Source organism: Brachyhypopomus gauderio, chromosome 16 (assembly GCF_052324685.1).
Source record: "Brachyhypopomus gauderio isolate BG-103 chromosome 16, BGAUD_0.2, whole genome shotgun sequence".
NCBI lineage: Eukaryota > Metazoa > Chordata > Actinopteri > Gymnotiformes > Hypopomidae > Brachyhypopomus > Brachyhypopomus gauderio.
In genome coordinates this window covers 10,661,668-10,688,722 of record NC_135226.1, presented here as the reverse complement: position 1 = coordinate 10,688,722, position 27,055 = coordinate 10,661,668, and the positions used below count along the sequence as shown (strand labels likewise).

The following is a 27,055-nucleotide window of genomic DNA, read 5'->3' as shown; positions in this document are numbered from 1 at the left end:
GCTCCACTTCCTCCGACGGCTGAAAAGAGTCAACCTGCCACAACAGTTTCTCTGCAACTTCTACAGGTCCACAGTGGAGAGCATTCTGAGCAGCTGTATCACGGTCTGGTACGGCAGTGCTACTGCTGCTGAACACAAGGCCCTGCAGAGAGTGGTGAAAACTGCCCATCGCATCACCTCGGCTGCCCTCCCATCCATGCAGGATCTTTACAACAAGAGATGTTTGAGGAAGGCCCTCTGCATTTCCTCTGACCCCACACACCCCAGCCACCGGCTGTTCCAGCCTCTGCCATCAGGAAAGAGGTACAGGAACATCAAAGCCAGAACCACAAGACTCAGGAACAGTTTTTTTCCCCGTGGTGTTAAAGTGGTATCACCAGCCACTTTACCTCAACTGGACATATATAGACTTATATCTCAGATTTGCCACCAGTCCAGAGACCAGTCCACCAGCCCATTTGTACCATTCCCCATTTACCTGCTATGTTCCTACCTCAGCCTGTGACGGGCAGGTGTGAGCAACAAAAAGGAAGCGATCACGCCAAGTCTCAGGGGAAAAGGGTGGTTTAATATAAAGTGTGCAAACCTAAAACCCGTGCAATAGATCCAAATTAAGGATATAATGACCAGCGGTCAACTGGTACAAAGACAAGACATATATATAGGCAAACAAACGACCCTCAGGTGAGACGGATCACGGGCTCCGCCCACCTGAGGGACGCACATGACGTCACCAGACAATAACAACAACAGCCGCTGTGGACAGAGACGGCCGGTAGGGGGCCGCCTCACCGTGACAGACCCCCCCACCAAGCCGCACTCCCCTCCACTGGGTGTGTGGCACACAGCGGCTGCACACAAAACATGAAGGGGCAGGAAGGCAGAGACAGGCAGGAACACACCTCCTGCCGTCCGGGAGCTGAAACATAAAACACAAAACATTACTCAACTCGCCTCCCCGGGCGGGACCCTGGACCGACCGGGCCGTTAACAACACAAAACCACGCCCCAGTCGGTCACAGGGCCCTCACGCCCTAACCGGCATTCAGCTGGTAAGCCCCATGGGTGTGGGGACGAGGGGCTACGGCTCCTCTCTCGTCCCTCGTGTGTGTGTGGGTGTGCAGGCTACCTCTCCAAGGCGTAGCTACTTCACCTCCTGGACCTACCTCCTCCCAGAGCTGACCCCTGCCTTCTGCTAGGGGTCACCCCAGCCTCCTGGGGAGCCAACCCCTCCCGGGGCCTCTCATCTCAAGGTGGACTCCTCCACCCAACCCAGGAGCGCCAGAGACCGAGGCCCAGAGCACCCCCGACGCGGGCTAGGGAGCAGCCCCAAGGGCCTCCTGGTCACCCCGGGCAGGAGGGAGGATCTCCATCCCCAGCAGGAGCTTTTCAGACCGGAGCCCCATGGTCCCCAAACATCCGGGGGCCCCAGCCCTCTAGGGAGGGGCTCTTCATGACCGGGCTCCGGTCACCCCACAACACAAGGGGGCTCCTGCCAGGTGGAGACCCCCACAAGGTCCAGGATCACTGCCAAGGAGAAGCACCTGCACAAAGAACACAACCTCACACACACACACACACACACATATATACAAACACAAAACACAAACGCGCCCTACCCTATTCAGGGCCTCCCTTGGGAGAGACGCCCTCCGTGCCACACCCCACGGCACGGGACCACAGCCGGTCCCCCCCCCAAACACACATTTAAGGGGAGGAGCATGCGTGGAATTACATTAAACATTAGACAACACGCTAGGACAAAACACACACGCAAATACTAGACAAACAAAAAACGGTGTACAAACAGTAAACGAACGGGTTCAAAACGTGCGTGCTCTACATAAACACAATAGTGACGCGCCGCTCAGAGTCGCAGTCGCTCCCCACATTAAACACAAGACACACGGGGAGCGAGGCGACCGTGACGAGCGGCGACCGCGTCACACACATTAAACACTAAACACATAACGACGCGCACGCACACTGATCCTCCGGTCCGTTACCCGTACACACTTGTCACACACACACACACACGAGAGTTTTCCCAGGCAGACACCCTGGTCCTCACCGGCCACACACAAACAAACGCACGGCGGAACTCTCTCAACACACAACGGACACGAAGGGCTTTCCCAGGGCAGACTGCCCTGGTCCTCGCCGTGCCACACACATACACACACACACACACACACAAAACACAAAAGCACGGCGGAGCTCTTCAAACAAAACACCACGTAGACAAACACTTACCACGAGACATGACCACGAACGAAGGAGAAAGAAAAAGAGACTCGGCGGCTTCCGAAGGGTGGCTGGTCATTCTGTGACGGGCAGGTGTGAGCAACAAAAAGGAAGCGATCACGCCAAGTCTCAGGGGAAAAGGGTGGTTTAATATAAAGTGTGCAAACCTAAAACCCGTGCAATAGATCCAAATTAAGGATATAATGACCAGCGGTCAACTGGTACAAAGACAAGACATATATATAGGCAAACAAACGACCCTCAGGTGAGACGGATCACGGGCTCCGCCCACCTGAGGGACGCACATGACGTCACCAGACAATAACAACAACAGCCGCTGTGGACAGAGACGGCCGGTAGGGGGCCGCCTCACCGTGACACAGCCACTGTTGCACCTCTGCTATTTACACACACTGTACATACCGTACCTATATTTTTATATTTCACACCCTATACAGTTATCCATTTTACATTCTTACCTTGCTCATTAAATGTCTGTTGCCTGTCTTACACTATGTTGTCCTGCACTATGTTGTCCTGCACTATGTTGTATGTAACTGCTGCTGTGATTTTGTGATTTTGTAGTATGTAATTGCACTGAGGCCTAGCCTAAAATTGTTTCGTTGTGCTGTACAACCCTGTTTCAGCATAATGACAATAAAGTTGAATTGAATTGAATTGGATTGAATTGAATTATACTGAGGTGCAGCTTTTCTGTAGACTTTTCTTCATCCGTCAGGGGGTGGAGCAGAAAGTGAATCAGGTGGTAAGTCAAAGTTGTAAATCAAAGAAAGTGCTCATTTTCATTTAGCACATGCAAGCAGCAGGCACGTCGGAGACATTTTTTCAAACGAACATGTGTTGTGCCAAATTCCGAGTCCCCTCGTTTGCACACACATAAAGATGCTGCAGATGATATTAGGGAGTTACAGTGACTATAACTTAGTTCATTGAGCACTCTAGTTTTGTCCTAACTAGATATTTAGACATAATACTGCTGTAATACTAAGAAATGTGGTCAGAGCTGAACTTCGGTATAGCCAGTGTGTATTTTATTTTAAAAAATTAGCACCCTCAAGCCAGTGTGGCTTTGGACATAGATAATGCCGTGGCGTTTGCTGTGATGGATAATGAAAGTCTAGCTTTTATTTATGCATAGAAACATAAATCGACAATTTCATCTGTAGCGTCTTTATGCACGGATAAACAAGGGGGGGTTGGAATTTGACACAACACCGGCTGAAAGCCAAATGTGTCGCACATGAAATGCTACAGGCACCGTTCAGAAACTGATCAGTTCAGTTAAATGTACAGTGAGTCCCCGCTTACGACAGGGTTAGAGACTGAAAACTCTGTCGTAAAGCAGTTTTCCTCGTTAAGCGTGACCCTAGATTTAGATACGCTTTGATCGTAAATACAGCATAGGAAAAAACTAACAATGTTCTCGTGCGTGTGTACAGAGTGAGAGAGCAATCGCGTTGCCGAGATGGCTGCGATGGAGGCTGCGCTGCCTCAGCTTATCGTACATAACACCCCACAACACTCCACTGTGCTGCCACTGCTCCTCCACGCATAGCACAAAATTTTAAAAAGTCGGTCATAACTCTGGTCATTAAGTGGGGACTCACTGTATTCAGTTCAGTAGATATATGCTTATAGCCCGGTGCGGCTTCTACAACATTTTCCATAAAAAAAAAAGCTTTGTAGGTGCGGCTTATATTGAGGTGTGCTCTATAGTCCAGAAAATATGGTAATTGGAATGAACACGTTCACCCCTAATATATATATATATATATATATATATATATATATATATATATATATATATATATATATATATATATATATATATATATATATATACAGTGTGGGGGAAATAAGTATTTAGTCAGTCACCAATTGTGCAAGTTCTCCCACTTAAAAAGATGAGAGAGGCCTGTAATTGACATCATAGGTAGACCTCAACTATGAGAGACAAAATGTAAAAAAAAATTGAGAAAATCATTTTGTCTGACTTTTAAAGAATTTATTTGCAAATAATGGTGGAAAATAAGTATTTGGTCACCTACAAACAAGCAAGATTTCTGGCTGTCACAGACCTGTAACTTCTTTTTTAAGAGGCTCCTCTTTCCCACACTCATTACCTGTATTAATGGCACCTATTTGAAGTCGTTAACAGTATAAAAGACACCTGCCCACAACCTCAAACAGTCACACTCCAAACTGTCCTCCACTGACACACCAGCCACTCTCATATTCTCTACCACTGCATCCATAAACCTCCTCTTAGGTCTACCTCTCCTCCTCTTGCCTGGAAGTTCCATCCTCAAGACCCTCCAACCAATATACCTCTCCTCCCTCCTCTGTACATGTCCGAACCATCTCAATCTCGCTTCTCTAATTTTATCTCCAAAACATGCTACATGTGCTGATCCTCTAATAAACTTATTTCTGATCCTATCCTTCCTTGTCACTCCAAATGAGAATCTCAACATCTTCATCTCAGACACCTCTATCTCCCTCATCTGTCTCTTTGTCAGTGCCACTGTCTCCAGTCCATACAACATAGCAGGTCTCATTACTGTCCTATAGATCTTTCCTTTCATTCTAGCCGACACCCTTCTATCACAGATCATCCCAGACACTTTATGCCATCTACACCACCCTGCCTGCACTCTCTTCTTTACCTCTCTTTCACTTCCTCCATTACTCTGTAACCTCGACCCTAAGTAGGTAAACTTGTCAACCTTCACCAAATCAACTCCTTGTAACTGGACCTGTCCACCATCTGCCCTCTCATTCACACACATGTACTCTGTTTTACTCCTGCTCACTTTCATTCCCCCGCTCTCCAAAGCATATCTCCATCTTTCCAAGCTCACCTCCACCTGCTCCCTACTCTCACTACAGATCACAATGTCATCAGCAAACATCATAGTCTAAGGGGACTCCTGCCTAACCTTGTCCATCAGTCTGTCCATGACAATTGCGAACAGGAAGGGACTCAGGGCTGATCACTGATGTAATCCTACCCCAAATTTAAACCCATCTGTCATTCCTACCGCACATCTCACTGCTGTCACACTGTTCTCATACATATCTTACACTACCCTCACATACATTTCTGCTACTCCTGACTTCCTCATACAATACCACAGCTCCTGTTTCGGGACTCTATCATAAGCTTTCTCTAAATCAACAAACACACAATGTAACTCCTTCTGTCCTTCCCTATACTTCTCCATTAACACTCTCAAAGCAAACATAGCATATGTGGTGCACTTAGCTGGCATGAAACCATACTGCTGCTCACAGATCTCTACCTCCCCTCTAAGCCTAGCTTCCACTACTCTTTCCCAGATTTTCAGGCTGTGACTGATCAACTTTATTCCCCTGTAATTACTACAGTTCTGAACGTTGCCCTTATTCTTGAAAATCGGCACCATTATGCTTCGTCTCCACTCCTCAGGCATCTTCTGACCTTCCAAGATTCTGTTAAATAACCCAGTCAAAAACTCCACTGCTGTCTCTCCCAAACATTTCCATGCAACATTTCCATGCCTCCACTGGAATATCATCCGGTCCAACTGCCTTACCACACTTCATTCTCCGAATTGCAGCCCTTACTTCCTCCTTGCTCACCTGAGGCACTTCCTGATTCACAACCTCTACCTCTTCTAACCTTATTTCCCTTTCACTCTCTTGATTCATCAGTTACTCAAAATACTCCCTCCACCTTCCCAAGACACTCTCCTCACCAGACAACACATTTCCATCTTTATCCTTTATCATCCTAACCTGCTGCACATCCTGCCCATCACGGTTTCTCTGTCTGGCCAATCTGTACAGATCATTTTCCCCTTCCCTAGTGTCCAACTTCTCATAGAGCTTGCTATATGCCTTCTCTTTAGCTTCTGCCACTGCTCTCTTTGCCTTATGACACATCTCCTTGTACCTCTGTCTACTTTCTTCCAGAGGTGGGGACTCGAGTCACATGACTTGGACTCGAGTCAGACTCGAGTCATTAATATTAAGACTTTTGACTTGACTTGAAAAAATATTCAGAGACTTAGACTTGACTTGGACTTTTACACCAATAACTTGGGACTTGAATTGGACGTGAACCTGTTTACTTGCAAAGACTTGATTTTTTTACCCCAAATCTAAATTTTAAAACGCATATTAATATTTATAAAGTGCGCCCCATTAATTTCATTTCCGTCCTTCTGACCCAGACCGGTCCTCTGCTTTTCCACACTCTGTACTTTGTGTGTGTGTGTGTGTGTGTGTGTGTGTGTGTGCATGAGCTGCAGCACAACCAATCAAATGGGGGGGTCAGCGAACGTGAATTGTTACCAGGCGGGGTGTAAAATGGACACAAATTAAGTATTATATCGCGATCGATCTATCACCAGTGGTTGGTGCCAGAGCGAACTAGTAACTCATTGAATCATAGATAAGGATCAGAGGTAAATAAACTAGATTTTTTTTTTCCGGCGTGAGAAATCGGATGTGTGGCGTGAGAGCGTGTGAAGATGGTCAAATGCGTGTGTCTCACGCTCAATGCGTGAGAGTTGGCAACCCTGGGTTCTGTATCTGAACTCAGGGAAGAGAGCCTCTGTCTGTCACCATCATATCCAGTTCTATCTCAGCATGGATTGTGTATTTGAAGACATCTACGTCGAGAAAAATATATATTGACAAAAGTGGAGTGAGTTTTCAGCTATGGGGACATCATTCTACGGCCTCATTGTGCACAAATGACATACAGACTTTTGGCCAGTTTGGTCTTTTGCAAATGCAATGCAGAATAGTTTACTGAAATGTCTAAAGTTGCATTCCTGATTCCTGTTAATTGTTCAGTTCTTATATTTGTTTGTCTTGTGTCACTCACACATGGACACACATGTTCTCCAAGAAACCAAATAAGAGAAGAGAGGGAAAAATGCTGTTATGGTTCTTTGTATTGTACTGTGAAAATATCAGCACTTTTTATTTGAACATGGAGTTCTACTTATGACTTTTTCACAGAATATTTATTTCTGGAAAATTGTAGTTTAAAGTATGAATATTTTTGCAGCTAATTTTAACAAATTGAACTGTGCAATAAAGAGGTGTAATTTAAATTTTTTTTATTTTTTATTTTTTCCACTGGTACTGCCCTTGCATGGCTAAGATCATATCTCACAAACCGTAAACAGTTTGTATGTATCAATAACTGCAGATCACACATTGCTCCTGTCAGGAACAGCACGTGACCACCTACTTAGTCCTTGCACCTGCCGCTCGTTATCTCCCATAGCCACGTGTACTTAAGCCTTCCCCTCTCACCACCGGGTTGCGAAGTATTGTTGGCATGCCACTGACTAAGCGTTATCTCCTTGTGATTGCTCTCCTGTGTTCTGACCTCTGCTCTCGTTCCAGACATCGTTCCCAGCCTAGCCCTCTTGTACCTCCAGCCATCTGTCTACCCGGCGTGAACTCTGACCGTCTCGACCTCGGCTATCACACACATACACCACACACACTCCACGGTGTTGCTCGTCTATACGAGTACTCCGTATTCACTTCAAAAAATAAACAGAAAACGAAAATCCGCAATTGGATCCCTGTCTTCCTTTGTGGGAACGTTACAGCTCCATTGTCCCAAGGTGTTCCCCAAGGTTCTGTGCTTGGTCCCCTTCTCTTTGTTCTCTACATGCTCCCCTTAGGTGACATCATACGGAAACATGGTCTACATTTCCGCTGCTATGCCGATGATATTCAGCTTTATATTTCCACCAAATCAGTCTCCACTATAACTCTAGCCACACTGTCAAATTGCCTTACTGAAATAAAATTATGGATGGAAACCAACTTTCTCAAATTAAACTGTGATAAATCTGACATGGTCGTAATAGGTCCCAAATCCCTCACAAAAAACATACAAGACATCTGCCTGACCATAGACAACTCTACACTGTACCCTTCCTTACACATCTGTAATCTTGGTGTTATTTTTGACAGTCATTTATCATTTGAACAGTATGTAAAGCAAGTCTAAAACTGTTTTTTTTCATTTAAAAAATATTGCTCGCCTTCGTCCATCACTCAATTTCTCTGCTGCTGAAACTCTGATCCATGCTTTTATCACATCACGAATTGACTATTGTAATAGCATTCTCTATGGTACACCAAACAAAATCCTAAATAAACTTCAGTACATTCAGAACTCAGCTGCACGTCTTCTCACCCAGTCACGCTCCCGTGAACACATCACACCTGTTCTTCAACAACTACACTGGCTCCCTGTCACACAACATATTCAATATAAAATTCTTTTATTTACTTATAAAGCTCTCCATAATCAGGCACCTCCCTACATCACTGATCTGCTCCATCACTATACTCCCTCTCGGTCGCTTCGCTCCTCTGATGCAAACCTTTTGTCCATACCTTATAGGACCAAACGTACCTGGGATGATAGGGCCTTTTCAGTGACTGCACCCACTCTATGGAACTCTCTCCCCAAACACGTCTGTGATTCTTCTGATCTTTCCACTTTTAAATCTCTTTTAAAAACTCACCTCTTCAGATCCGCTTTTAATTTATGATGCTACACATTTATCTTCTTCTTATTTGTTTTATCTAGGACTAATTATCTTGTTTCTTATAATGTTGTTCTATATTGTAATGTATTGTAGTCATTATGCTGCTTGTAATTTTGTACTGTAAAGCGTCTTTGAGTATCCTGAAAAGCGCTATACCAAATAAAATGTATTATTATTATTATTATTATTATTATTATTATTATTATTAAGTTTTCAGTTGCACATGTTTTATCAAGATTTGAGGAGAATACAGATTTAAAAAAGAACACATGTCTATTATTTACATTTAAAATATACCTGCAACATTGGTAAAAAAAAAAAAAGACTCGAAAGGACTTGAAATTCCAAGTTTCAGACTTGGGACTTGACTTGACTGTTGCCTGTCTTGACTCGAGACTTGACTTGACTTGACTGTCTTTGCTTGAGACTTGACTCGGGTCTTGAGGATAAAGACTTGGACTTACTTGAGACTTGCAAAACACTGACTTGGTCCCACCTCTGCTTTCTTCACCTCGCTGAAAATCCCAATTTTTTTGCCAACCGCTTTAATCTCATCATTTGATTTGGCACAGTTTTTACACCAGATGCCCTTCCTGACGCAACCCTCCCTAATTATCCGGGCTTGGGACTGGCACTAAAATACACTGGTGTGTGCACCCTAGTGGCTAGGTTATACAGTGCAGTATAATGATTGGATCTTACTAGTTAACCATTAACCCAAGTAACCATTTAACATTCTTTCATTTTTCTTTCCTTTCTCTCTTTGTTTCTTCATGTCTCTGTTCATTTTTCTCTCATTTAATTTTTTTTCCTCTTTTAGGTTGATCGGTCAGCCTTCTGTCAAAAAGCAAAATGAGGAAGTACTTGGGCCTGTCACTGCAGCCTTTGACCCAGATCAGACAGATTACCATCTCTTCCAATTACGTAATGTCAAGGGGAAGGGGCTAACCTCAGAACAGTGGTGGGGAGAAGCCATAGAGCCTATAAACAAAAATCTTGACACCATACCAACTGGTCACCTCCCCAGCACAGGTGATGGGATCATCGCACAAAATGGATATAACCTAGCAACCAAGCCACCTCTACCAAGAGGCGTTATGGAAGTGGACTTTCAGCAACCAACAACTCTAAACCAAAAAAAACATATTCCAAGGACACCAATACATGATCATCCAACGGAACCCTTTCTTTTACTGAATCACAACAAAAGTGGTACATGTTACCCCAAAAACCACATTGTCTTCCTCAAGACCCACAAGACTGCTAGCAGCACTATCCTCAACATCCTTTTTCGCTATGGGGACAGCCGAAACCTGACGTTTGCCCTTCCAGCGAACATGTACAGCCAGCTGTATTATCCCAATTCCTTCTTGTCTTATTTTGTGGAAGGAGTAAATCCCCGCAGGGTAACTGAATTCCATATCATGTGTAATCACATGCGCTTCCAAGGACTTGAGGTCAGTGTACTGTTTGTCAATAATTTTGCAAACGTGAGTTCAGAGAGTTACAATAGTGTGTGTAGTTACAATAGTATAGAGTGTAGATCAGATATTTTTCTTTCAGTTTATCTATCTGTATACGTGTATATATAAACAGTGTGTGGATGTCTTGTGCTGACTTTTCTCCCTTCAATGCTATCCCCCCCAGGTAAAGAAGGTGATGCCTGTGGACACATTTTATTTCTCCATACTGAGGAATCCTTTATCTATGATAGAATCCCTCTTTACATACTACAAAGAAATTCAGGCATTCCACAGATTCAAAACAGTCCAGGATTTCCTTCGTGATGGTGGCAGGTCCTACAATGCCTCTTTCCCCAGTAACCACTATGCACGCAACATTTTGACCTTTGACTTTGGCCTAGACAACTCGGCACCAGCGGATGAGTTAGAGTTGAACAAACTCAGCACCTCCTTTATTGCTACTGTGGAGAGTAATTTTCACCTGATCCTCATCTCCGAATATTTTGATGAATCGATGGTTCTGCTCAAACATGTCCTCTGCTGGACACTGGATGATGTTGTGTCATTCCGACTAAACAGTCGTAGTGAAAAGTCTCGGAATAAGCTGAGCCCAGAGATGGCTGAGAAAGTGAAACAGTGGAGTTCGCTAGACTGGCGCTTGTACCAGCATTTCAATAGAACTTTCTGGCAACACATAGACACAACACTGGGACACACTAAGCTCAGAGAAGAGCTCAAACTTTTAAGGGCAAGGAGGGCAGAGCTTGAGCAAATTTGTCTTTTAGGGGGTGGTGCAGTCGAACCTGAGCAGGTGCATGATTCATCAGTAAAGCCGTTTCAGTATGGCAAAGCAGTTATCCAGGGCTACAATATTCGCCCAGGGCTAAAGAGTAACACACATGATCTCTGTCAGAGGATGATAACTCCTGAGCTACAGTACACCAGAGCTATGTACACTAAGCAATTTCCAGATATTGCTGCCAAACACAAAGCCAAAACAGCTGCCAGTAGACATTATAGAGTCAGCTAATGCCAACTGTAAGAAACAGGACCAGCATAAATACTGCCTTGAAATGTAACTTAAACCTATAAAACAATACAGGTGCTTGTGAAAACATTATTTTACAAAATAATGAAAATTTGCATTGACAGATATACAGATACAAAATTCTAAAATACAATTCAAAAGTTAGCAAAAGGCAGTATTAGCACTGCTGGCACAGCAAAAAACAATTAACAACCCCAGTAAACACAGAACAGTAAACACAGAAGAAGCAACATAGAACTCCTCATCAGATCTAATGTTTAGATGTTTAGTTACATGCAGTAAGAACAATCATGCTCTTAAAGCTGAAAGAAAATGGATGCATATTTTTTCTTGGAAGTACTGTCATACTGGGGGGGACCAATCTGACCAGACAGAGTAGTGCAAAAGCACAAGCCATTTTTTCAAATATAATATATATATTATATTGTAGTTATAGTTGTAATTCCAGGCCGAGTAGTCAAAGTCCCTTCAATGCAGATTGTGAGCCTCAGGTAGGAATTGACATCAGCGCGTCCTCTTGCGGCAATGGCATATCCATCCACAGCATCGGCACATCCATTCCTAGGTACTTGTATGGAATTGTCTTTGGTAGAAGCATGTAACCAAGATATAAAATACAGTATATGAGTATATGAACCTGAATGTCAACAACCAATGATATAAACAAACATATATAGCTCAAGTGCCAGTGATTAGCATGTGACTAGAGCGATCATATAACATGGCTGGATGACAGCATCAACATCTCAGATTATCAGAAGACTCAATGACTGGGGCCCCCTGAGCTCCACACCTTCACATGTAGAATTTTAACTGAAGGCTAGATTAAGTCTAGATTTAGAGATTGGAACTGTGTCAGAATCTTGGATTGGAGCTGGACGGCAATTCCATAACTGATGGGCTTTAAAGAACAAAGCTCTGCCTCCGGCTGTAGTCTTGTTAATCATGCTAACTAAGAAAAATCCTGAATTTTGGGAGCACAGAGTGCGAGATGGGTTATAGTATTAACGACTTCACTCAGATAATGTAGAGCAAGACCATTTAAAGCCTTATAGGTCAACAGAAGAATTTTAAAATCAATTTTAAACCCTGAGAGAGTAGGGCTAATAGGATCAAATTTTCTAGCCCTAGTTAGGACTCTAGCTGCAGCATTCTGTACAAGTTGGAGTTTCTTTAGGGACTGTTTTGAGCATCCAATCTTAGATGAAGACAAGAAGACCATTCTTGATGAGACAAAAGCATGGACCAGCTTCTCTGCATCAGCTAATGAAAGTAAATGTCTCAGCTTGGTGATATTACATAAATGGAGAAAGGCAGCCTTAGTGACATTGCATATATGTGTTTCAAATGAAAGATTCAAATCAATAATGACACCTAAGCTTTTTGCCATAGATTTAGGTGTTACTGAAAAGCCATCTAGGGTAAGAGGATATCAGACCAATTGCTTCTAGCAGCTTTGGGTCCAAAAAGCAACATCTCTATCTTATCGGAATTTAAAAGAAGAAAATTTGACTCCATACAGTTTTTTTATTTCCTGGATGCAGCTCTCAATTTTGGGAATAGTATTGACATCATCCGGATTGCAGTATATATTCAACTGAGGATGGGTTTGAGTCTTGGTCCTACCGAGGTTTCTTCCTAATCCCCACCATCTTAGGGAGTTTTTCCTTGCCACTGTCGCATTTGGCTTGCTCGTTAGGGATCTGGACCCATACGATTGTAAAGCTGCTTTGTGACAACGTGTTGTGAAAAGTGCTATATAAATAAATTTGATTTGATTTGAACTGAGTATCATCTGCGTAGCAATGGAAGCTAATACCATGCCTACAAATGATTGTTCCCAGCGGTAGCATACACAATGAGAATAATATGGGACCCAATACAGATCCTTGTGGGACACAATGTTTTACCTTTATGCGTGAACATTTGTTATTTATAAGTCCAAATTGGTAACAATCTGTCAGGTAGGATTTGATCCAGGCGAGTGCATTACCTCTTATGCATTGTTCTGATCAATGGTGTCAAAAGCAGGACTAAGATCCAACAGCATAAGAAAATAAATGTGTCCTTTATTGGAGGATATTAAGAGATAATTTACTACTTTAGTCAGCGCAGTTTCAGTGCTGTGGTGCGGTCTAAATCCAGACTGATTCTTGGTCCTCCCATTATATAATAGCATGTTTTGTTTCATTGGTTTGGCATTTTTTTGTTTCATTGGGTTGGCAACTTTTTATGTTGAAAACAAAACCGAAAATAGGTTTGACCAATCTTTTGACTGGTAGTGTAAATAGTTTAATAAATAATTGTAAATTGCAGTTGTCATTAAAAACAAGTCAAAATACATTTAGCCTATTTAATTTATTCAATGGTGTAAGTGGCAAATTTAATGAAACACCAAGAAAAACTGTGTATGCCACCAGTCCATCCATTAACATCCGCTTATCCGGGTCTGGGTCGCAGGGGCAGTAGCCTAAGCAAGTAGGCCTAGATTTGCCCCTCTTCAGCATGTCCTGGGTCTTCCCCAGTGTCTCCTCTCAGTTGGACATGCTCAGAACACTTCACCAGGGAGGAGCCCAGGGTGCATCCGGACCAGATGCATGAACCACCTCAACTGTCTCCTCTCTACATGGAGGAGCAGCATGTCTACTTAGAGCAGGGGTGCCCTCTTGTATTCGCAATCTCATTCTTTTGGTCACTACCCAAAACTTGTGACCATAGGTTCATGTCCACTACCTAAACTGTTTAAACCATAAGACATGTCTCACTACTAACTGAGACAAGATTGGCTGCTTACACTGAGTCCCATGAGGTTTGCCTCAGCCACTGAGGTGCTGTTAAGAAAGTACATAATAGACATTAGAACTGACCAATGTTAATTTTAGTGTTTCTTGTTATCTGTGTTAGTTTTCTGTCATTTTAAGGATCACGTTGTTTGATGCTATGTTTCCCACTATTATTTTAATAAACAGCATTAGACTGCACATATAATTGATATAAATATAGAAAGTTCGTAGGCAGGTAAACCACACAGCCACACAGGTCAACGGGTGCAGTATATGGTGTAAGGGTAATTAAAAAAAGAGAGGCCAACCCATATGTCACTATACATATACATATATTAGTGTGTGAAGGGAGGTGACCAGTTAAGCTTAAATGATGAACCCTAATGAGCCAGAAGGCTTATGGGAGAGGCTGAATTACATCAGACTTAAAGACAATGGTATACCCATGTTAAATTCTCAGAAAAGGTGTGTACTAAAAAATTAAGTCAAACAAGCCAGTTGTTCTCAAGGCAACTACTTTGTATACCCTGTGTGGTTACAATAAAGTATGTTACTTTCTCTTTTTTACTTTTCTGTGTCCAAGTGTTGTTTCTTCACTGGCCTGATTAAATGTCTAGTTTTTGGCATGACACCCTCACACACATTTGAATGAGTCTTATAATATTTCACAAATACAAACAAAATTTTAATGAGTGATCAGAAAGTAGCTCGCTGTTTTTTTCCCCACAACCCCAAACTCCCCCTGCCGGTGTTCCCAGACAGTCACACAACATCCCCACCCGGAACCAAACACAATTCCACCATCTTGGCCTCAGCCCCACATACACTAACCCACAGAGATGGAAGAGATACATCCTGGGCCCTTTACACACATTCATATCCAGCCTCGTCTGACCCAACATTTTAACCATTATAGATGTCTGCCAGCTCTAACTTTCATATTCTTTGCACAAATACTGCTTAGCATAACTTGTTTGATTAATTACAGGTAATACAATTCCTGATTTTAAAACATGAATACAGAATTCTTACATATGGAATGCTTACTGTATGTTACACCTGGTCCCGCCCCTATGTATCAGTCATGTACTTGTTTTCGCGTTCCATGTTCTTTTGTTTTCATTTCAGTTGTCATGCCTTTATATTTTGTTGCTCCACCCTTCATCTTTGGTTTAATGTGTCCCTACCCTAGTTAATATACCCCTTGTTAGCATGTGCAGTTATACCCTGAGTTCTCAGTTAGTCCTCGCTAGTCTTTCTGTGTTTCCCATACAGCCATGTTGTTGGTGTCCATGTTTGTCCTAGTATTTCAGTTTTTCACAATTGCAAAAACAATACAACTCATTGGCTGGACTAAGTTCTCAGTTGCCTGAAATCATTTAGCTAATTGTTCAGTCTGTTGTAAATACCTTAAACCATTTCAGATGGTAAAACAATTTGCAGACTTACACTTTTCGGCAAAACACATTCTCAGGGGAGTCCAAGTCAAGTTACGAGTCTTTAGGCTCGAGTCCAAGTTAAGTCATGAGTCAATACCAGGATATGCTTAGGGACAGAAGATGGAAAATTATATATTACCTTGGCTTTTATATATTACATTGGTAGCTCCTATTGTCCGCCGTCCCTCATTATTGGCCACTTCAACATATTGTGTATTTTCAGTGTCTCTTGTCGCAGATACCGTAAAAGTTTACATTTAGGCTTTATTTTAGTAAAAAAAAAATCACATTTGAAAACTGTTTAATATCACACATTTTGCATGCTCAAAACTGTATAGAATGCATCACTTGTTTTTGTTCTCATTATACTTATGCTCAATACTATGCTCAATACTTAAAATGTCATGGTTGTTTGATGTTTGTTCACAAGTGGCTACTTAGTGACTAATGTAAACTAAACAAACCTATAGGGGTGTATTTTGTGAACTTTTATGTGGTGTTCCAGTGTCTAAATCTCAAATTTCCCACTTGAGATAAGCTGTGGTTGATACATCACGAGAAAAGGGTCTGCGTCCCACATCACCGAAACAAATGTAAGGAATAATGGCTAAATGAATACATAAAGAAAGTATTTTTCTATAATTTGCACACAGCGCCTGGAAAACAGACTAACTTTTATTGTTCACGAGTCATTTTGGACGAGTCCAATTTGAGTCGAGAGTTGTTAGGGACAAGTTTCAAGTCAAGTCTGAAGTCTTTTTATAGGCGACTTCAGTACAGCTTCAACTTGAGATGCTCACTCGAGTGCCCATCTTTGCTGTATTCTGCACAATATTGTAAACAAATTGTATGGCCCTGAACATTGTGCTTTCCATTTGCTTACAATACTGACTGCTCAATAGATTTTGACTGGTTGCAGGTTCATATCAACAAAGAACAGTATCACAAAGACAGAGGACAAGATTTTGAGATACATGGTATAGTACTGTAAAAATAGGGGTACAATGAGGCAGAACAAAAGAAACCGCAAAGAGCAAAGCAGACCAGTAGTTTGTGATCAATTTTGAGCTGTTTGAACATGTTTTCATTTACCAAAATTTTATTTGAGATTATGTAAAAATGTGGGCGGCACGGTGGTGTGGTGGTTAGCACTGTTGCCTTATAGCAAGGTGGTCTGGGTTCGATTCTCGGTCTGGGCTGCTCTGTGTGGAGTTTGCATGTTCTCCCTGTGCCTGCGTGGGTTTCCTCCCACAGTCCAAAGACATGTGTGTTAGGTTGATTGATCACTCTAAATTGCCTGTGAGTGTGTGCATGTGTGTTGGCCATGCGGTGGACTGGCACCCTGCCTTCGCCTGGAGATGCTGGGATTAGCTCCTGTGAGCCTGACTAGCGGGATTAAGCGGTTCAGATAATGGATGGATGGATAGATTATGTAAAAATGTACTTCACATAAGGGATGATGTGGCTTGACAGTCAAATAAACACCTTTCTTCAACCATGACTCTGGACACTTGTTTAATTGTCCACAGGTTTAATGATTTGAAAAGGGTGAAACTGAAAAGAAATACAGCCTAGCATTAACCTGGTTATATGCTTAGCTACACATTTACCATAAACAGAGGACCATCTACTTCGCAAGCATTCTCCCTAATTACAGATACCAGCATATATAGTTTACATTCTAAGAATTAGCATTTAAAGCAGTCATGCGTCAATCTAGCTGACACTGCCAACAATATCTTCAAACATAAAAATACTAACATATACTGATAGAGATTTATGAATGAACATAAAATATATGTTGATACATACAGAGGACGTCACCAACGAGCAGAATGAAAGCAGACTGAAGCAAATTAACTGGCAATGACTGACAAAAAACAAAGACACAGTTAAAAGTTAAATGCATTAAAGGTTATATTGAACTTGTAACAGAACACTGCTTGATAGTGCATATCATTTTGATTGCTTTGTTTATGATTTGAGAGCAGTGTTTTATTTTCAGCACTGGTAAATTGTTTTTACAGTTTTGATGCAAAATTTTGAACTTGAAAACTTATTTTGCAAGAGGAGTGAGAGGTTTTGTAAATGCTGCTCGAAGATGTGGTTTTGTGGTAAATGTTTTAAGAAAATGGAGCAAGATTTCAGAAATTGAGTTTTAGCAAATGAGAAAAACCAAGTTTATTCTGTGTGTTCATTGTTATCATGCATTCTAAGTCTCTGTGGATTGGTTTTGTTTCTGTATTATAATAATATGACACTGGATCGTACTTGGGACTTTACTCAGTGAATGCGTCCATTTTGTTATCAATCCACGCCCTCAACGTTACTGCTTACACAATGTATGTTCACCAATGTTAGGTGAGTGTGCAGTTTCAACAGCTGTAGAGTGTTCCTTTGCCCCAAAGTGCTGTAGTGGGTAACTTATCTTTTGTTGGATTTAAAATAGTTGTTTCCTTAATGTCTCCCTTATCCCTCCATGGATAAAAGAGACATCCCTGCACAGATCCATGAAAATTGTCAAATTACAACCATTACCAACAGTATTATCACTGAGACATCACCTAGTTTTACAACTTGGCCAGATGCTAATGGCCCTTTCTGGCCCTTCTCTCCCTCTCACCTGTGAACTCTCAGGTTGTAAACCAGATTGGAATGTGAGATTGTCAGGACTATTACACTGACTGTTAATAATGTATGTTTCAATCTGTTTAAAAATGCAGAAACAGCATGACATCATAAGTAGGTTTACCTCAGCAGAAAGAGAGATAAGATTATTAGGCATGAGGTACAGAGAAGTGTAAATCATGGTAGGCCTACATAGTGTGCAAGGATAGAGTCCAGCCAGGGCCGGCGCCAGAACATATACAGTGAGGGGGCGTCAGAAAATTTCGGGGGGGCGAACGTAAGTTGTTGAGCGGGAGGGGGGGGGGGGTGCGTAGCGATTGTTGTAATGGGTCTTATTTTTTACATTGAGGGGGCGGGACACCTCGCCTGAGGGGGCGACGCCCCCATTCGCCCCCCCGTGGCGCCGGCCCTGAGTCCAGCACATCTAACAATGGCAGCAGAGCTAAAAGGGTAGAGCCAGAAAGTAGCATCAACAACCCTGGGACATCAAGAGGTGAAGTGACAGCATCATAATATCATCATAATTTTAGTGTGGGTATTCCAAACTCATGGACCTGCTTTTAGTTATTGTGTGGCCAAAGCTCTGTCTGTAGTTATAGGTAACTGTGCGTTTGTCCTTGTCTGCAAGTGTCTTCCTGTTCAGCCATTGTGGTCTGAGTTGACCAGGTTAGCGCAGCTTCCTGCCCGTCAGGCCATCAGGACTTTGGTGGGCGAAGGTCCTTGATGCAGCGGTGTGACCTGGTAAGCCAGCAAATTCTTGTATGGATCTGTGTTCTTCTTCAAGAGGCTTTTGACTGGTTGTACAGCCCTCTCTGCTTACCCATTGCTCTGTGCAAAGTACAGGCTGCTGGTCACATATCTGAAGTCAGAGATGTATAGCAGGGGTGCCCACAAGTTTTCAGCTTGTGAGCTACTTATAAGATGACCAAGTCAGAAAGATCTACCTCGCCTCGAGTGTGGCAAACGTAAATTGTTGACCCAATAAATCACCAATATCATGGAAAAATAACGTTTTTAACAAAAAAAGAGAAGCTGAAAAACTAAGATTGCTCCACCAGATGGCGCCAGTTGACTATCAAGTACTTGAACATCTGCTAACTCAGCGTCAGGTTTTATATTTATTGGGTCATTCCATGACAAATCAACCAAGAAGTTGTGTAAATTTGAGTAAATGATTTTTTTTGTGTAAATACTGCATTTTAGCACAACATAAATTTTGTTTTGCTTCTCTTTTTTGAATGTTATTTTTCCATGATATTGGTGATTTTCAGTGGTGAATAAAACCACTATATCAAAAAAGGCTATTCCAATTTTTCTACCATATAATCAGCACATATCAAAGTATATAACAGAACAAAAAAATTGAAAAAATAAATATAGGTATTTTGGGAATCAGTGTCCAAACAAGGGTACCGTACGTGTGAAATCGGATATTTGACAGCAAATTGTGCAAAAACTGGAAAACATACAGGCAACTTAATTATTACTTCAACATTGCCATTGGAAGTACCTTGAAACATAAAACATAGATCAGCCTCCTTCTACTCCATCCGTGAGTTATTGACAGGTGAAAATGACTGATTTTTTTTTTCCAACTTTTGGAACATTTTCCATTGACACAACAAAAGTTACAGCACCAGAAAGTACATAAATTACAAGTATACAAGTTTCTAAACATACAAAAACATTTTCAGCCTTTTAGCTGTAATAGTTTTAGAGATATTCACATTCAAATATTGCTATTTAGCCACTTTCACAAAAGATGCGTCTGAGGGGGCGGTGGGGTTACTAAAACGGCTGTAACTCTTGAAATATTGAACATGGAACAGAAATACTTTGGATTTTTCCATGAAACTTATCTGCCTACAAATGGGGATTGTAAATATAAAATCTTTACAAGTAAGTAAAGATGGTTAATAGATATGTGCAGAGTAGATAAATTACTTAGGGAGATGCATGTGTGTGTAATGTATGGCAGTACAATGCACAGGGCAAAGAAAAATAGCATGGTATAAATAAATGTGATACAGATGGAATCATACAGATAATATACAGATTATCCTATACCACTGTAGATAGGGCTATACAGATGTGAATTGAAGAGGAACACTGTACAGATGTTGTGTGGATGGTAAGGGATGGATAGAGGGGAAGGAAAGAATGGTCTTTGGGAAGAGTTCAATAAGGTGACCACTGTGGGAAAGAAGTGGTTTCTGAACCTGCTTGTGTTAGTCTGCAAATTGTGAAAATGGTAGAGCCTGAGGGAGGAGCAGAAGAGAGTATGGCCCGATGACAGGAGTCTGAGAATCTTACAGGCCTGGTGCAGGCATCTCTTCTTGTGGACCTCCTGTGATTGCCTGTCAGCAATTCCCTCTCAGCTTAGTACTCTTTTAAGGTTCACACTGTCAGTTCTCAAAAATTAAATGTTGATCATGGGTCAATACTCATTTAAACCTTAAAGTAATCAAAAAGTATTCCAAAAGTAATTAGTTATATTACTTTTTTAAAGTAATTGGAAAAGTTACACTACAATTACATTTTAAACAAGGTAACTTGTAACTGTTACGAATTACATTTTTAAAGTAACTTACCCAACACTGGCCCAGAGTGATCACGAGACGAGCCACAGGTGAGACCGATGAACACGTTCAGACCAGAGCAGGGTTGCAATTACTTACTTTCTGAGGTGTATGCAAACATACTATCGGCGTCCCCCGAACGAAAGTTGCTGACCGGGGGGGGAGGGGGGGAGCGTAAGATGGACACAAATTCAGTATTATATCTCATCGATTTGGCGCCCCCTCTAGTGCAGCGCCCCTATGCGTTGCATACGTTGCATACCCCCTTCTTGCGCCACTGGACCAGAGACCGTATATATAAGTGGACTGGAAGACACAAGTGAAAAGTGAAGCCTCCGTGTGTCAGCTGCCCTCTAGTGGCTGGCTGCAGTACAATTTTTAACCCCGCCCATTCCTATGTAAGTGAACGGGCCGGACGAGAAACTTTGAATTTTTGTTACATGTAAAATACGTTTTTTGAGCAATTATATTTTGTCAATTCTATAACACCCCATTGCGTTAGTATTCCCCAGTGTTTTTCTCTACGATAAACAGATTTTATAGAAGTTATTAAGTGTTATTTAAAGTGGTGTGGCGATAAGGTGATTGACAGTTAATAACTGCGTTGATTGACATTTAATACTAGATGCTCAAACGTGAACGCGCTCAACAGCAAAACTATCAAAACTCTACAGCAAAACTCTCGACAGCAGTATTACAACCTTTTACCTTTGTTTATTTTGTAAAACGTCAAAAGTGTCTATACTGTCCAACATTTCAATTTTTTTTTACATTTCATAGTTGTCAGTTAGATGTATTATATTGAACTGACATTTACTGAATGATGATTAGTTGGGCCACCTTTAATTTAGAAGTTTGTATAAAATAGTTAATTCAGGAAACTAGGTTTTAGACACTAGCACTACAAATTTTTAGTAGTACACAGTTTCGAGAGAAGCTCATGACTCCTTGGAAGCTCATGTAACCTTTTGAACTGGTTAACTATTGACAGGTTGCATGGTGCATGTGCCCTCATGCATAAATACATAACCAATCACAAACAGAAGTGGATAATTGTAAAAGAGAGCATGTACTGATTTCTCAAACAAGATCATACACCTGATTAGGTACTTGGACATTCAGCGGACAGATAAAATCCTCCACATACATTTCCTTCTACAGCTTGAATGAGTTGATTTGTAAGAACACTCTAACCACTACCTAAATATACCTAATTTCAGGGATATCATGGTTAATATGGATATTCTGGAGAGGTGGAAGTCTAGCTGGGTTTATCCTACCTCTCTGCTCTGCTTCTGTGGATTCTTCAGCTCTGTGAAACCTCTGGAGCCATTCCTTATTCCATACCTGACTGGACCTGACAAGAACCTTACTATAGAACAGGTACAGTAAAACACATTAAACAATTCCAGTCATTTTCTTGTGACATAATATAGTTCATATAAATAGCGACTGGTTATAGGTTAGTTAAATATAAGGCATGATGTAGGAGTGTTGTACTTTCTTAAGAGTATATGACAAGTTGATTAGTACAATTTTATCACTTTTAGCTACTGATATTGTTATGGTATGGGAAGGGCTTGAAAAATGGTCCAAAGGTTATGAAAAAGCAAAAATGTCAACGCAGTCAAATTGCTTATAAGTGCTAAATTGCTTATATAATGCTAAGTGATCAGGAGACTGTAGAACAATGTAGTATGATGAGTCTTATGAAAATTTTCAGTTAGCTAAATTCCAGTCCATACTGGATCTATAAATGTATTCTCAAAGAATGAATTTGCATTCAATAGAATTAACCATTTTGATTCCCATGTATGTTATTGAAACATACAAAAATGTTTGAGTATGAAACCCTAAGAAGGACTTAAATCTGAGCAAAAATCTTAATAAATCTAAGTGTATTAACCTTATAACATGCATGGTACTGTTATCATTATTGTGATGTGAATAGGCTGATCCTGACACATTCCATAGACTGAAAACCATATTAATATGGAAGCCTGTTTCTGCCACATGAAAAAAGTCATTCAGTAACTCATAATGACTCAATGAAATCTTTAAATTATGAGTCAATTATTCAAAAATTTTAAACCTAGATGGCGCCAGGATGGTTGTTGGCGCCGTTAGTTTACTTACGTTTATGTGCCTGCTTTTACACAAATTACCCAGAGTATCAGCTATGCAAGTTCAATATGATCATGAAACTTTGCTTTCATATGATTGGCTATGGACATACACTCACCGGCTACTTTATTAGGTACACCTTGCTAGTACTGGGTTGGACCCCCTTTTGCCTTGAGAACTGCCTTAATCCTTTGTGGCATAGACTCAACAAGGTGCTGGCAACATTCCTCAGAGTCTGGTCCATACTGACATAATATCATAATGCAATTGCTGCAGATTTGTCGGCTGCACATTCATGATGCGAATCTCCCGTTCCACCACATCCCAAAGGTGCTCTATTGGATTGAGATCTGGTGCTTGTGGAGCACAGTGAACTCATTGTCATGTTCAAGAAACCAGTCTGAGATTATTTGCACTTTATGACATGGCGCAAGTAACATAATACAGGAAGATGATAAAATCCTGCACCTAACATCCAGAGTCATGCAACAGGCTTGGCTAGGATGTATTAACCAACCGACTATGATCTAATAATACCTACTACTATGCCCATGACCCATCGTCTCAACTACCAACACTACTAAGAAGACAAGATAGATTTCACACACCCTATGCACACACTAGTTGCTTGAACAGAACACAGCAGTTGCTACAATCTGATACTGGCTCGACAAGGATCCAGAAGCACAGCGTACTATGTTCATGGTCCATTGCCTCAACTGCCAAGTACTCAGAACACCAAACAAACCTGGACTCTGACCTTCAAAACAAAGTGACATGGACACAAACAATACTTTGCAAGCTTTTCCTTGGGGTCATCAGGAAGGCACCTCCCTTCGTTGGTGTTTTGATGAATTGAGCCCCCAACACCTCCAGAAGGCTCATCAGTGGAGTCTGGCATCCCAGACCCACCCCCCTCCAAGCTCACAATGTATCCCATCACAAAATTTACCAACAACCCTGCTACCCGACAGCTATCGGAAAAGCCAAGTGACAATCCTACCCATATCCCAACATCACACACACCAAACAATTTATCTCTTCAAGTACTATCCTTACCCCACCTAACCTCAGCCCTTCTTAGCCACACCCACTGACTAAATCTCTCAGCTACCACTGACAACTCCTTTACCACTGCTCTCATCACACAGCCTCTAAATCCAAACTCAGCCAGTAGTCTTGTGGCAGACTTCGCCACGAAACCCCTAGCCCCTACCTCTACAGGTCTAATATGTGCTTGCCAGCCCCGCTCTCTTACCTCAGCCACCAAATCTGCATACTTCAACCTTTTCCTTTCATATGCTGCATCAACTTCGTCTTCAAATGGAACAGTTAGCTCTATGAAATACACTATCCGCTTACTTTCAGAATACAACACAACATCTGGCCTCAAGTTTGTGACTACAATACACTCTGGAACCTGCAATTTACAGCCTACATCAACCATAATTAAGCATAATTAAGCATGCACCTGCCCTGTCATCTTCAGCCAGGGCTTACACACGTGCACCTCCTTCTTGCCACTTATTTAGGGGGGAATTCAGAGGGGAATAAACATAAAACAATTCATGCACACACTAGGACAAAATGAACACGCGAGACCAGACAAACAAGAGACGCAACCGTGCACTCATCAGCTCCAGTAAAAACGTTGTGCTTAACCCACACACAGCCAATGGATGAGCCTTAAGGCGAGGCATACGCACTCGGTCAAAGGCACAAAGTGCACAAGACAAGAAACATTTCAAAACGGCGGGACGAGCGGTGACTGACCTAGCTTCCTTTCACTTCCAAAGACTGGCGGCTTCTGAAAGTTGGCTGGTTGTTCTGTGATGGACGAGGAGCGCAAAACAAAAAGGATGCGATTATGCCAGTCTCAGGGGAAAAGGAGGATTTAATAGATAACATGCACCAACTGAAAACTTGTGACACAATCCAAATAAAAGATACAATAACCAGCAGTCAACACTAGAAGCGCCAAGCACCGGTCATTTGAACCTCCATACTTTGATGGAAACATCTTCAAACAACTGGTGACACGTTCGTTAGGACGTGGGATCACACATTGGCTATTCACCGATAAAACACCTCTCCATTTGAAACGGCAACACAATACGGCGAGAAAACAAAGTGAACATTATCCCATCGCATTGTATCATTTTAATAATTTTGTGTTTTGTTACGCAAAGGTACATAGCCTAGCTTTTATAATTATATTTTTGTAATTCATTTAGCCTATTTGTGCTTTTTGTTCTTTGTCTCACATAAAACATTATAGACATTTATTTGTAGATTTGTTATGTTCACCATAGCCTGCAATACATTAACATACACAACTTTTAGACATTAAAACTTGAAATGGTGTAACATTAAATGAGTAAACCAGGGGTACTCAACTGGCGGACCGCGGTCCGGATCCGGACCCGAACGTAGTCCTGTCCGGACCCAATCTCATTCCTGATTAACTGGATATGGACAAAAAAAAAACCGGAGCATTTATTTCAGGGCTATTGAAAAAACACTCCTTCACGAGTGTTACGTTTGCCACCCCCGCTCAACAACTTACGTTCGCCACCACTTACGTAACGAACTTACGTTTGGTAAAGTCTCCTGGAAGACAAGCCTCAAGTCCATTCTTGGCCCTGGTTCAGAGATGGTTTTGCTAGCTGTTCGGAATGCAGTCTCTTGTGGTTTTCAAACATAGACTCACCTGTTTGAGAACTTAGATGACCACATGTGCTACAGATGGAACTTCTTGTCCTTGTACTTTACATTGTGTTTATGTCTATTTTTATTTGCAATACTAGGTAATGGCATTGATTCCTGTAGTTTAGTAGTCTGATTTTCTATCTTGAATTCTGACCTATCTACCATACTATCTAGGATGCATTCTGTGAATAGCTGGCAATCACTTTGTAAATTGCTCTGAATAAGAGTGTCTGCTAAATGAGCAAAAATGTAAATGAAAAAATTTGCACAGGTGAACATGCCTCATGTTTCACATCCTTACACTTATCCATAAATAGTCCACACAAATTATTTCATGAATACTTAGATGAGGGATGTCCCATTGCTTACTAAACATGATAGTGGTGACAGTGGAAGAATAAAAGGCAAAGAGGAGAAAATTTGGTGTGGTGTTTGGTACCAATACACATTTGAATGAGGTCTGCACAAGTACAGTATTTATATTATTTCAGACATCAGAGACATAAAACAGACTATAGTCTACATCTTTTTAATAAATTTAAAACATTTTATACTCAAAGAGAGGGCTGTGGATGTAGAGTGTGGTCAGGAGCTGAAGACAGTGAACCCATCCTTCACTCCAACTGCCTCCAGTGGTGTCTGGTGTAATGTACTTATATTGTATGTGAGATAAGCCAAGACATGAATAAGGTGAGGTGTTGCTTGAGACTTGTTTTTTTATGCCAAATACAAAATGGAAATACTTCTGAACCGATAGCCATACGGGACATACAAAATGAGTACAGCATTTTTTGCAATACTTTACATCTAGAACCCCACATGCCTTTAATAGATATCATGTTCTCACAGATGCTGTTACAGATACTGTGACGCTCGGGGCTGGACGAAGGACGAGACACGAAATCCTTGTCTTTCAGACGTCACTTTTATTACAGCGCTTTAATGCGCATGGAAAACACAGATATTGCGCAATAGCGCACATAGAACATTCACACAGCAACGTGTAAACCTTAGACAACGACGAGCACAGGACACTGCGCGAGCGCACATTAAATAGACAAACCACATTAGCCCCATGTGATTACGAGATGATTCACAGGTGATACACATTATCACGCGACATAGCCTTCACCCCAGAGTTCCACAGACGCAGTCAAAGCACGTGGACCACGTATACACATGCCCAAAGGGGAGGGGCTGGGGTCTTCAACGTGACAGACGCCCCCTCCAAGGGCACTACCCGTCCCGGGGTGCCAACAGGACCGAGTGCCCCGAACCCACGACGATGGGCGGATCCAACGCACTCAGTCCTGCGTCTGGGAGGTGACTGCCCTTGGCGAAGCGTCCGTCACGAATCACCTAACACACCCTCCCTGGGAAGACTGGGGAAAAAACGTTAGACACATTGAACGGCACGGTCACAAACACACACACAGGCACGCTTACAC

At 41.9% G+C, this 27,055-nt stretch overlaps 2 protein-coding genes across 4 annotated transcripts in view; both read left to right on the top strand.

Annotated features, from left to right (window-relative positions):
• gal3st2 (galactose-3-O-sulfotransferase 2) overlaps positions 1–14,681 on the top strand; it is a 31,117-nt gene extending 16,436 nt beyond the window's left edge. For both annotated transcript variants that reach the window (XM_076977200.1, XM_076977201.1), the window contains exons 3-4: positions 9,655–10,291; positions 10,482–14,681. In XM_076977200.1, the coding sequence (XP_076833315.1) occupies positions 9,655–10,291; positions 10,482–11,327 (1,483 nt within the window). In that variant the 3' untranslated portion in view covers positions 11,328–14,681. The remainder of the gene's footprint in view (positions 1–9,654; positions 10,292–10,481) is intronic.
• A 7,236-nt stretch (positions 14,682–21,917) lies between these two features.
• Positions 21,918–27,055, top strand: part of slc19a3a (solute carrier family 19 member 3a) — a 35,282-nt gene continuing 30,144 nt past the window's right edge. For both annotated transcript variants that reach the window (XM_076977253.1, XM_076977252.1), the window contains exon 1: positions 21,918–22,157. In XM_076977253.1, the coding sequence (XP_076833368.1) occupies positions 22,002–22,157 (156 nt within the window). In that variant the 5' untranslated portion in view covers positions 21,918–22,001. The remainder of the gene's footprint in view (positions 22,158–27,055) is intronic.